The 13,580-nt window shown below is 32.1% G+C and overlaps 1 protein-coding gene across 1 annotated transcript in view; it reads left to right on the forward strand.

Annotated features, from left to right (window-relative positions):
- Positions 1–6,388: 6,388 nt before the first annotated feature.
- The window catches only part of LOC133176645 (interferon-induced protein 44-like), a 37,740-nt gene continuing 30,548 nt past the window's right edge, over positions 6,389–13,580 (forward strand). The window contains exons 1-5 of the mRNA XM_061311748.1: positions 6,389–6,573; positions 9,134–9,186; positions 9,449–9,646; positions 10,050–10,196; positions 10,345–10,516. Coding sequence (XP_061167732.1) covers positions 6,498–6,573; positions 9,134–9,186; positions 9,449–9,646; positions 10,050–10,196; positions 10,345–10,516 — 646 coding nt within the window. The 5' untranslated portion in view covers positions 6,389–6,497. The remainder of the gene's footprint in view (positions 6,574–9,133; positions 9,187–9,448; positions 9,647–10,049; positions 10,197–10,344; positions 10,517–13,580) is intronic.

Consider the following 13,580-nt stretch of genomic DNA (forward strand, 5'->3'; position numbering starts at 1 on the left):
GCTTCTTTGAAAAAAGATTTTTGCAAGAAATTTTGCATGGAGTGCATGGAGTGTTAGACTGTAGGAATGGTATTTAAATCAACAATTCCATATTTCATTTTATCGTTGGTTTATAAGCACGTTTTATGACTGGTTACGTTATCATATGCAGATACTTATTTATAGGATATTGCTGGACTTTGTGTTTATTATTTAGCACTCCGCTGTATTAAACACAATATATTCTGTATAAAACTCGAATAAAAAAAATGCAGGATTTTTTTTTTTTTTTACAAATGTATCTTGAGTAACAGGACTCTTACCGTTTATAAATAAAACTTTTGGTACTAGCTTGTCTCCTTTTAGAAATTTTTCATACGTAGAATATACTCATGCATATCGAATCAACTGGGAAGCATAAACTCGTTATGCAGATGATAATGGCATATTGCTGCATAAATAAGGGACGTTGACGATAGACAAGTTGAAGTCATCTTGTTTATCATAAAGTTTTGCAGTTAGTTTTCCATTAATGTCTTTTTCTAGTAAATTATCCAAATATGAAACAGATGTGTCAGACTGACTGATATCTTTTATTTCGAGATCAAAGGGATATATCAAATCAACTTAGGAATGAAAATGAATACAGTTAATTAATAAAACGGTGTCAATAAATGTCAAATTGAGGACCACAGCAAGAGATTTCTTCTTTTCATATAGATGTTTTTGTATAAATTCCGCTTTATATCACTAAAAAATGGATCTGCCAATAGCGAGGCGCAATTAGTACACATGGAAATTCCAACAGATTGTTGGAGGACTTTATCTCCGAAAACTACACACATGTAATTTACGTCAATCAGAAACACAAGCATCTTTTTAATATCAACTTCGGCGTAGTTGTCTATACAATCAGAATGTTATTTAAAAAAAATAATTTTGCAGATGGCTAATGACAAGGTATGTAAATTTCCAAGTTCCATTTTTATTGCAAAAGCAACTGCTTAAGATGTAAAAATTCCTAGACTTTAACTTATCGTGGGAAATGGTTGTATAAAATGTTGAAAAGTAGCATGTTTGAAGATATTGATTTTTATATTTATTTTTCAATTATTTTCTAAAAGTTCTTTGGAGTTTTTAAGTAATCAAATTGAATTGCATTCAAAACATATAATTCATTTCCAACTAGGTTTTGATTTCAGTGTGTAGACTACGAACATAAATACAGATATTTTGCACAAAGGGATCCCTCAACTATACATATGAACATACATATGGACATGCATATACAATTACATATATCAACATATGTGTTGTAATATCATATGACCATATTGTCACGTGACGTCAATTATATTTTTAAGTCTTCCATATTAATCTCTTCGGCGCAAGTGCTTAACACAATTTTTATATACATTTTGTTACAGAAAAACTACGTGATTTTATCCTAATGTACCTAAAAGATATAGTATTACTATTGTACGACATATTTTATGAGAATTTCAAGTACCCACACATCTGAGGGTATTTTCCAATTTTCATCCTAAGTAATATAAACTAAAAGCGATAACATTTCCATCCCATGCAAGATTTATTAAAGAACAATCTCCACAATGAATTTTCACAAAATATTTAAAGTTTACCCTTATTAATCACTTGCGCCAATCTGTTATCTACACACACAAAAAATCTACCTCTTACCACGGTCCTGTAAACGGGGGCATTTCAAATTCAAGTTCTTGCAATATCGTATTGAATACACTTAAGTTCAATCCAGAGAGATTAAAGGCATGTTTTAATATTCCATTATACTTATATATCCTCATGACTAAAGGTACAATCAGCATACGTGAAATTTATGAGAAATAAGACGTGAATTTTATAACACTCTCTCTCTCCGTCATGACAGGTCAAGTTTGCACAACGACGTCATTTTTAATTATGACATCACATTTTGGTAGTTCAGAGAAGTGACTGCATAGGATACACTGTGATATTTGAGCTAGTAGAAATTAACAGCTTAAAGAAGTTAATTTCTGAAAGTCAAAATTAAACTACCCTAAAGCTGCAGCTTATATGTGCTTAACGTCCAAACTTCTTTAAGCCACCATAAAGTAAACTTTAAGCCACCTTTACACAACATTTATCCAGTCTTTAAACTAACTTTTAAGTTAAAATTAAATTTAAGTATCATTTAAGCTAGTAAAATATTCAACTCATAATTTTGTCTCGCTAATTCTGACATTTTTGTCAACTCGAATTAACTCAGGCATATAGAACTGATTCTGCAATTGCCTTAAATTTTTCGCTACCCCCCCCCCCCCCCCCAAAAAAAAATGTTTATTATAAATACTTGTTTTTAAGATGTTTTATCAATAAACATAAACTTTATCATTTGAAAAAAAATAACGTTGTATTTTTCTTTCGTCTGTGGTGAACCACATCCGCTGCTGAATTCATAGGAAAAATCATAATATATAGAGGATATTCAGAGTTTTGAACTTGGATATGGAATTTATTTCACCCTGATTTTCCCTTTGCCTTTGTCTTTTCTTAACACAGTGTCATAGGCTGTGACGTCATAGTTGAGTACATAAGACGTCAAAGCTTAGCAGTTGTGAGATTGAAAACATTGTAACATGGATTTTTGCAGCATATTTTGGATGCTTAATGGTGACTTAAAGACGACCATTAAGCCATCATTAAGGACCTATGAACCATCATTAAACCAAGCTAATAGGAAGTTTTAGGTTGTGTTTTTTTTCTGTTTTTTTCTGGGGGGGGGGGGGGTTGTTGTTTTTTTGTTTGTTTGCTTTTGTTTTGTTTTGTTTTTGTTTGTTTGTTTGTTTGTTTTGTTTGGGTTTTTTTTTTTTTTTGCTTGAAATATATGGAGATAAAGAACAGTATTTAAGCTCAAAAGTCTATTAAACAATACAAATTTTAGAGCAGAGCAAACACGGACCTCTAAAACATCAGAGGTGGGATCAGGTGCCATGGAGGAGTAAGCATCCCTTGCCGACCGGTCACACCCGCTGTGTGCTCCTTGTCATGATTGGGAAATAACAGAAAAATCCGTTCACAATTCCGTGTGTAAATAATTGCCCAAAAATTAGTATGAAAAATGTCAGTCAGCATTTCACTTAATAATAAATTGTACTTGCTGACAAGGTCATTGTACAGACCATCGAACTTCCGAAATGACGACTTTAAACGAGACTGTTGGTATTCTTGTTTCATCAACTTGTTTGTCAATAGCTTACCTCGTTTAAGATATTGTTCAGATGTAGAGCATGCTCTTGCGTGTCGAATCATCTGAGAGATATAAAACCATGTGTTCAGGTTAAAAAGGTATATTGCTGCATAAGTAAGGGAAGTTGACGATTGAAAAGTTAAAGTCATCAGTGAATGTCAATCTTGTGAACAAAGTTCTGGGTTTGAAATTTATTGACTGGGGTGCCCCCCCCCCATCCCCTCCCTTACACCCTTGGAAAAAAATCTTGGATCCTTGCCTGAAACAGATGTTGCCTTGTCTGTGGTGTATTTTATTTCAAGTTCACTGGGATATATCAGTCGACATAGGATAGAAAGTAACTCTTATTCATTGCCAAAACGTTGTCGACGCAGTTGTCGATAACATCAATTGCAAAAAGCCTAGTTTTTAATTGATCGTGTAGAATGGTTATATAATGTGTAGAAAAGTATGTTTTGATCTTATTGACATTCGACTGATTTGAGGATTTCAACTTTTCTAAAAGTTCTTTGGAGTTTTCGAGAATCCACATTTGATTAAGACCACTTAAAATATGCGCTGTAACACAATACGTCTAAAGTGTCTCGTTTTCAGCACTTAATATTTTGTAGGAAGTAAAGATTTTCATTACAAATTTTAAAGTTGGAAAAGATAAGTTTGACAGTTGGAAAAGATAACTTGAAAAAGCAGCTTGAAAATTGAAATTAACATTTTTGAAGTTGGAAAAACCCGGGATTATAGTAGGAATTTTAAAAAAAAAAATCATATTTGAAAAACACAGGTTTAAATTTAAAAAGCCAATTTAAAGGTTGGAATTACCAACCTTAAAGCTGGAAAAGTCAACTTTAAATCAAAGTTAGAATTAGTAAATTTTAAGAAAATTATTACGTGGCAGTAATACGCTTCCGTATAAATGACACTATAGTATAACTGTGACAGAATAGTGATCTTTACGGCAATAGAGTGATAACATTGAAAAGTTTAACTATAGTGATAACATTAAAACGTTGATTCACTGCAGTAAATTATAGTTTACTAAAATAGTATTTTTTGTTTGAGTAGCCTCATTCCTTAGTTGTACAAATTAAATATTTATACGCACATGCATCTGCATATTGTTACAGATATACCGATACTGCAAACACAAATAATCATCAAAGATTTTGATCATGTGAATAAATGTCAATTTAGTGCTGCAGCTAATCAAAGGCAAAGACAAAAGTAAGATTGTTGTCATTGTTTTAAGAAAAATAAAAGTATGATTTTAATTTGTGGCAGCATCATTAAAAAAACTGTCGATCAAGTTTTGACAGCATACTTGGAGTTTACGTGGATTATTCTTCAGTTCGTTAAAAGTTTATAGACTGAAATTGCTCACCATAATTAAACGCTTTAAATCGAAACAAGAGATTGACTATCCCTCACATTGTCCACACAGGTCAACCGATGATAGGTAAGATATTTAATTTCGAGAAGATAAATAGTTTTACTTTTCCATCATAATCATGTAAAATACACACTGCTTTTTATGTCTAACAACGTTTATTTATTTATTTTTTTAATTTTTCATTTATTTATTTATTTTTTTTTTTTTTTTGGTTGTTGCTATAGGACTGATCTTGGGTTTACAAACTAACATACTTGATATTGTTTAAAACGATCCATAATATTTTGTTTACAAATGAACTGAATTAAACATGTTATCAACAAAAAAGTCACATTGAGAACGACATAAGTTCAGTAACTTAGAGTCTCCGAATGGATTATTTTGTAAAAATTGCCATAATGTGAGTAAATATAAAATGTAATTGGTCTATTGCAAATACAAAATATCAAAACCTGAAATTCAAGATGAACAATATATAATTTTCCCAAAAAAATTCCAGAATTTTATATCCATTAACTGATCTAAATAAACGATTCAAATTTTTATTTTGCTTGTGAGTCAATATGTAGGTATAAAGATTATGTAAAGCGCAAAAACAAAATCAAGGTAAATATTTCTTTATCCAATGAGTCAGGTGGAAGGACTTACACATTCCATGGTTACCTTATTCATACTTTGAAAGAAAGGTGCTTTATTAAGTTGCACAATGGAAACCCTATTATGTATTTTGTAGTAAAATAAAGTAAATAAATGCCCAGATAATTCATCCCGCACTATTTCTAATGCCCCGTTCACATTATCCTCACAATGTCAAGGTTTTGTGATTGATCTCGCACAATTTCTAATAATTACTTTTTGAATTCTAAATAGAAAACTTTTTGTCACTTGTTGCAGAGAGAAAACTTCGAGAGAACCAACATTTACGTTGTGAACTATGCGTCATCTTTGAAACAAACAATCAAAATCAAACTATTTTAATTTGGATTTTATAAACATAAAATTTTAAAATTTTAATTTGGATTTTATAAACATAAAATATATTGGCATACATTATACATTTGTAAAATCATTCAAAATGACATAAACGCTTATGTCCGCGATTGTTTTGGACAGCCCTCGTACATTTTTTTACATTTCAGATTTCTTATGACAAGATGGGGGGGGGGGGGTGTTAACATCTGTCATCGCAGTAGCCAATACGATACATGATTGATAAATTTGACATTTGATTGAGGTATAATGGGTCTTTGCTTGATTTTAAGAAACATTTTTGCCCATTAGCGTTCATTTGATGACGCAAAACTTTCTAAAATGAAATTTTCGATAAATTTTGATATTTGAAATCTTGATATTTATATTAATTATCTAATCGTGTTTTGAATAATTTTTATAATTACATGTATAACATATCAATTTTGACAGCATAAAAACATGGATGGCTTACTCAAATGTAATGATCGGAAACAACTTTCAGAATGGATCGGCAGGGAATGTCATCTTAAACTTCTATACAAAATTACCAGGGACGGAGAGTCAACTGACAAATTCCATGAATTATGTGACAACAAGGGGCCTACAGTCACAATCTTCTATAACACAGGCAGCAATGTATACGGGGGTTATCTATCGGAAAGGTGGAGTAGTAGTGGCGGATGGGGCACGGATCAAAACGCATTCCTGTTTAAATTGTATACTGCTGGAAATTGGAAGCCCAAGAAATTTCATTATATAAAAGGCAAAGGCTGTAACTATACAAAAGATTCTCAATCTGGCCCATGTTTTTATAATTTACGATCTTTTCAAAAATCTATCGTTTTAAACAAAACTGGGAGTTGTTTTCCACTGGACACTTCGTATTTCTTTAATGGATCGAGCTTTGACATGGGAGAAGAGACTAACCTTTCAGTAGCAAACGGACACAATGACGTAACAGAACTTGAGGTTTACCTTGTAAAAGGTAAGATAATTTACAATAACATTATCAAATATGAATTACCGAAACAGCAAAACCTCAATAATTAAACATTGAAGTATATATTTTTAGATCTGCATCAATATTTCTTTATTAGACTTCGATAAATATTACATGATGTAAATTATTTCTTAGGGATGCGTTGGATTCTGCCATTGATCATTTTTAGTATTTTAAGGATGTTTTCAACATTAGGTTAATCTTCCTAATGAGAAAAGTGAAGATAAGGAATAGAGATTGATGGAGGTACCCATATAAATTATAATAAACATTACAATTAACAAATTTGCTAGGGTTGTGATTTTTTTTGGAAGGTATAATCATTCATACTTCAGGGCCTACATTTGACCACATCGTGCAGAATAATTCTTATATATTTTGAATAATTCTAAACCTTTAAGTTATAGTTAGTTACTTAGAGTTATAATTATATGGTGACTGGAGATAGTGTATGGAATACATTGCATATTTTTATGTCACGAGCGGACGGAGTACCTGAGTGTCAATTTGAATGGGTATGCAATATATTCCATACATGATCGAACTATCAATCGTGTGACTGATTTGTCCGATGGTGTTTTGATTTTTTTTTCTTTGTTTTTAATACAGTATTCGTATTATAAGTATATACTGCTGCCGCATCTACTCAGTATTTTTGGACATTTTTTTTTTCAAAATAGATTACACAGCTTACATAGCATTGTCAAAATCGATCATTCAATCGGATACAGGGGAGATTAAAGATTTTTGGGTGCCTTTTTTAGCTCACCTGAGCCGAAGGTTCAAGTGAGCTTTTCTGATCGAAATTTGTCCGTTGTCTGTCGTCGTTGGAGTCGTCGTCGGCGTTGTTGTCGTTGTAGACTTTTCACAATTTCATCTTCTTCTGGGCCAATTTCAACCAAACTTGGTACAAAGTATCCTTGTGTAAAGGGGATTCAATTTTGTTCAAATGAAGGGCCACGCCTTTTTTCAAGGGAAGATAATTACAAATTAGTGAAAAATAAATGGCATTTTTTAAAAATCTTCTTCTCAAGAATAGCTGGGCCAGAAAAGATGAAACTCATGTTGAATCATCCTCAGGTAGTGTAGATTCACGTTCAAATCATGACCCCAAGGGGAAGGGTGGGGACACAAAGGACGATCAAAGTTTTACACAGGAATATATAGCAGAAATCTTAAAACAATATTCTTCTCAAGAACAGCAAAGTCATGATTGGTCATATTTATATGGAAGCATCCTCAAGTGGTGTACATTCAGATTTGTACATATCATGACTCCTGGGCGTAGGGTGGGGCCACAATGGACGATCCAAGTTTTACATAGGAATATATAGGAACAAATCTTCAAAAATCTTCTTCTCAAGAACAACAAAACTACAATAAGTCATGTTTGATCTGAAATCATTCTGAAGTAGTGAACATTTAAGTTTGTTCAAATCATGACCCTCGGGTGTAGGGTGGGGCCACAATGGACGATCGAAGTTTTACATAGGAATATATAGGAAAAAATATTTAAAATTCTTCTTCTCAAGAACAACAAAACTACAATTAGTCATATTTATATGGAAGCATCCTCAGGTAGTGTAGATTCAAGTTTGTTCAAATCATGATCCTTGGGGGTAGGGTGGGGCCACAATGGTGATCAAAGTTTTACATAGGAATACATAGGACAAATCTTCAAAAATCTTCTCAAGAAAAGCAAAGCCGTGATTGGTCACATATGGAAGCATCCTCAGGTACATGTAATGTGCATTCAAATTTTATTCAAATCATGACCCCCCCCCCCCCCGGAGAATAGAGGGGCTATAAGGCTATAACAGGGGATCATAGTTATACAAAGGAATACAAATGATATATCAATAAAAATTGTCTTCTTAAAACTTTTCAAGAACTGATTTCTGCTTTTTCCTAACCAGAGTGCTCAGGTGAGCGATGTGGCCCCTGGGCTTCTTGTTTTATTTAGAAGCTTTACTTGATTCAGGGGATTAAAGAAATAATTTTGTGTTTTAATGAACGAAATGGTTGCGTGGTTATGTCAGATTTTGGACCCTTGTAACTTGAACAAAGATTCGGAGGAACAGTCATTTTTGTGGGATTGTACTATTTGATATAGATGCTGAGAAGAAAGAAAGCCGTGTGTACTTGATTTCTTGTTAGTCGCTTGTACATGTATTCTCATGTTAATGAGAAATGTTAGGCTCATGTCTAATTAATATTCACAATTATCACATATTCGATAACAAACATGTCTTTTTATCTGTATGCAATATATTAATCATGAAACATCAAAGACAAACACTGTACCATTGGAAAAGATCTTATTTCTCAAGCAATTTTACAAGAAATCATCAACTGAATAAGAGTTTTTCTAGAAGTAGAGTCTTTCATGGACACACTTGGTCTATAGCAATTAAGTATGTTATTGTAAACATGGAAAGGAAATCCAGCTTTCCTCCTTGACTCCCATATAAATTAATCGGATTCATAATTCACGTATAATCCACGATTTCAAGATATTGTTTTAGTTATTCAATCTCATTTTAAGATGGACCATTTGTTGAGATAGCATGGAGGGAGTCACCTGAGTGTAATTTACAGGTAAATTAACGAAATATATGCCTATGAGTGAGGAAAATTAAACACATGTATCTTATTAAAATAATGACCGATAACGCGTTTATCCTCGATTCTATCTGTACCTATGTGTGTAAAAAAATAAATAAATATCTTTACATTGTACATCTTACATGTATATACATGTATCATTAAATACCCTTGCTCTTATGGTAATATGTGAAAAAATACTAATGATATCTAATAACAAAGATTATGTTTTGATAACTTTCTTCTATTTACTCAGACATATCAAAAATTGAAGGAGTTTATTATGAGGTATGAACCATTCGAGGAAGCCGATGTACCTGTATCAAATATCCTTCTTCTTGGACAAGTTGACGCGGGTAAATCCAGTTTCCTGAACACTATTAACTCAATATTCAAAGGAAAGATATCATCTCGGGCATGTTCAGGAAGTGCTGAAAACAGTTTGACCAAAAGTGTAAGAATATTTTGGTATCATTTTTATGAGAATATGTAAATGTCGCTTTCCTCAAGTAGGGAACTAATTTTTTGACAGAATTGATGCTGGCTTTTTTTTTTCCCAAATATTCTGCTTGTTGATTTGAATACTTCCTTTGCTTGCTTATTTAATGCTGGTAAGGCTAGTTATACTTATCCTGATGCTGCCTTTGTGATTCGAATCTAGATTAATGCTTCTATAAAACGATTTTAAAGTAATTTTTTTTTTTTTGGTAACAAGTAGCATACAACATTTTTTCAACGTGTTTCAATATTGATTTAACTCAAAACATATATTTCATCATAGCAACGTCTTTGTCTAGATTGTTAACATTTGGAGAAAAGAATTTGTTTAGAGTGATTTCATGACTTTACTTTAACAGTTTGAGAAATTTCGTATCCGTGATCCTACATCAAAGAAACGTTTAAAATTCAACATTTGTGATACACGAGGAATTGAGGAGGGACTGTCCATTAATGATGAGGACATTGGATTTATTCTGGATGGAAATCTACCTAATCACTACACTGTATGGTTAAGTTCATGTACTTTTAACTCTGTTATAAGACTTTATAGACATTACCGAAAATGCTCAGTGTCTATTGAAAGAACACTGTTCTGAAAGTATTCATATATAAATAAAGACATGACTATTATTCCTTGATTGACTTTTTTAGTTCAATCCCTTTGAGAAAGCGTCGACCAAAGTTCCTGGTTTTGTAAAAGATCCAACATTGAAGGATAGAATGCACATTGTTGTTTTTGTTATTGATGGAAGCACAATTGATGTTCTTCCAGAGATTATCATTAAAAAACTCAAATACATCAAAGCCCTCGCTGTTGACAGGGGTATGAACAACCTCTTGTAAACAGTTTGTTATATTTTAAGTAAATTATTTATTTTTATATGTAAAAATATGACTTAAACTTTAATATGAAACATTACTTTCAATTTTCATAGATTATTGGGTTTTGTTTAAAAAAAAATAATGTGGAACATTACTTTCAATCTTCATAGGTTATTGGGTTTTGTTTTTTAAAAAAAGTTAATCTTAATAAATTCCCATTTTTATTCCAATTATACGCATATAATAAATAAGCAAAATGTCATATTCTGAATTTATTACATTTTGCGTCGTTATTACATTTTGTGTTGTAACATACTGACAGAAAGATATTTGCATTCATTATAGGTATACCTCAGTTAGTATTCCTGACCAAAATGGACAAAATATGTGGAAACGTTGAGAAGTATGTCAGCAAAATGTTCGTCAGCGAAATTGTCGAAGAGGCTGTGAATAAAGTTGCCGACATTATTGCTATCCCAAAATCCCATGTATTTCCGGTGAAAAACTACGAAAAAGAAACCAAACTTCACACGAATTTGGACATCGTAGCCTTCGGAGCCCTGCATCAAGCACTCATGTTTGCAGACGACTTCTTAGAAAATCAATTTGACGTCGAACAAGAGAGAACAGAGGAGTTGAATACAAAGGATTAAGCTTAAGTTATACTGTACAGAAGACTTCGTTATATTTTTAGAGTATTCTCATTTACAAAAACAATTTCATTATGAAAATTGTGTTTCTGTTTGTTGAATCTTGTAAAACTATCCTAAATATATGAATAGATAATTTTACTTCGATTGTTTCTATGTTACTGGTATGTGTAACTTTATTAGATTGAGTAGTATATTTTCTTTTTATGACAAAAGATTATTTTACCATCAAATAAACATGACTATTATCCCAAATATTAACATTTTTAGCTGTATGTTATATTTTCCCTCCCTCTCTCTCTCTCTCTCTCTCTCTCTCTCTCTCTCTCTCTCTCTCTGTGTGTGTGTGTGTGTGGTGTGAGGGAGGGTGTGTGTGTGTTTGTGTGTGTGTGTGCATGTATTTTGAGAAAAACTGCGATTCATTGATGAAAATGGTTAAATTCAGAGTCCTAAATCTGTATACGACTTTTTATCCTCTATACAGACCTTTCCTATGCTCTCCGATATGGATTCAGTATGAGTGGGGGCTTTTACAAAGCCAGCATAATCTGGTTCACGTAACTTTGTATGAATTACTCTCAAAATACTTTTGATACTTTCCTGCCACATTGCACTCTGAATCAGTGTTTGAGATGCATTTTTGTCCCGCAGATAGAAAAAGAAGGTGAACAAATACACACAATTAAAATACAATGTAATTAAAATCAGTATATTATACCAGACTAAGTATAATTGCAAGTTTCAGCACGCGCTTGTTTGCTCAATTTATTTCCTAAGCTAAAGAAGGAGGAATTTGAGCCTTTCTCATATTCACAGTGAATTCGCGTTCTGTCTGAAGTTTGTTTATCTTAAGAAATGCCCATTAGATAGCACAATCATTTGTTCTCTTATCATTGATGACCGGGTGTTCCTGTAGAACTCTGCGTTCAGGGATTCATGTCTATAACAGATGGCTCGTAAAGTAAGACATGTTTTTTCATTACTTACCAGAGTATACATGTTTGAATGTTGATAGTAATCAGAACCAATTCAATTTATGAAAATATGATATTTAAACAAACTTTGAAGTGTATACTCTTGAGATCGAATTCCATTAGAATTGATACGTAAATACGTGTACATGTATATTCAATTTATAAAATAGAACTTTAAAGTAAAACAAGGACATTATAATTAATACATCTTGTTTAGTGGTATAATGTTAAGCTTGTAATTTTTATGTTTACACTTTCTTAATTTATTCTGCAGTGTTAGAGATCTAAAATGAAATAAAAATGAATTTCCTTGATTTTTTCCATTTATATAGTTGCAGATAATCGTATATGTGCATTCATATGAGCTATCAGAACAAAAGATATCAGGCCCGTAGAACGTGGGGGAACCCCCTTTTTCTGTGTAAAGTATTTTGTTAAACTAAATTTTCATTTAAATGCTGGTTGGTGCTACACTTTCTGTCGCTATAAGGTCGAGGACAGGCAAATTCCAGCATGAAAAATATGTGTGCTAAAAAGGTTTAAAACACTAGTACTGTACTTAGACATCATCTTTTGTAAAGTAACTTTTTATATTTTCTATTTCTTGAAGGAGTCAAGACAGTCCAATAATTTATCAATAACTGTCCAATAAGAAAAAAAAATCTGTCCATTATTAAAAATAATGGACAGTATGTAACAACTTATTGGACGGCTATAGGTAAGTTATTGGATTAAGAGAAGGCAACAAAGACACATAAAAAAAAATGAAGCAATGAATCAACATGTTCACAATGTAATGAAATATATATATTTTTAAAATTACAAATTTTACATGCTATTAAAGTCATATATTTAAAAATCTTTGCTAGAAAATTAATATTTTTTATGTTTCAGGGATTCAAAGTTTGAATTTCTCAATATGCATATCTTGATCGCCGATGTTACGCGCCATTGCTCTGAAGTCATAGGTGTCAATCCTGGTCAAGCGAAGTACTTAATATTGTGTATACAAAAAGGCTCATTTGTTGGTTTATTAAACCTGTTAGAAAATAATTAAGTGATAATTAGATAATTGACAGCTAGTAAGGTATAATTTATGGCTTAAGGATGCACAATTGTGCACATGAAAGGTTTTAGGAAGAATGTTTTCCCCACTTTTCCTGGACTTGGTCGAGAGATTTTTCTGCAAATGCGGTTTATCTCCATTCAGAACAATCATTTATGCCCGATCGATCACGAATTTTTTTTTTCTGTCCTATAAAATATTTTAAGGAAAGATACCTTAAAAAAAATAATAAATGACAAACACGCAGTTTTTAAGTCGCACAGAATCTAGTAGAAATGTTGTGAACTTCGTAATGGCTTACGGCGCCATTGAAGAAGTGTCATTTCTATTACATATATGATATTCACTGCTAGAACAGATAGAAGATATACAGGA

This window comes from Saccostrea echinata, unplaced genomic scaffold (genome assembly GCF_033153115.1).
Source record: "Saccostrea echinata isolate AGI-Se365-2 ecotype Australia unplaced genomic scaffold, CSIRO_AGI_Sech_v1 ptg000080l, whole genome shotgun sequence".
Classification (NCBI taxonomy): Eukaryota; Metazoa; Mollusca; class Bivalvia; order Ostreida; family Ostreidae; genus Saccostrea; species Saccostrea echinata.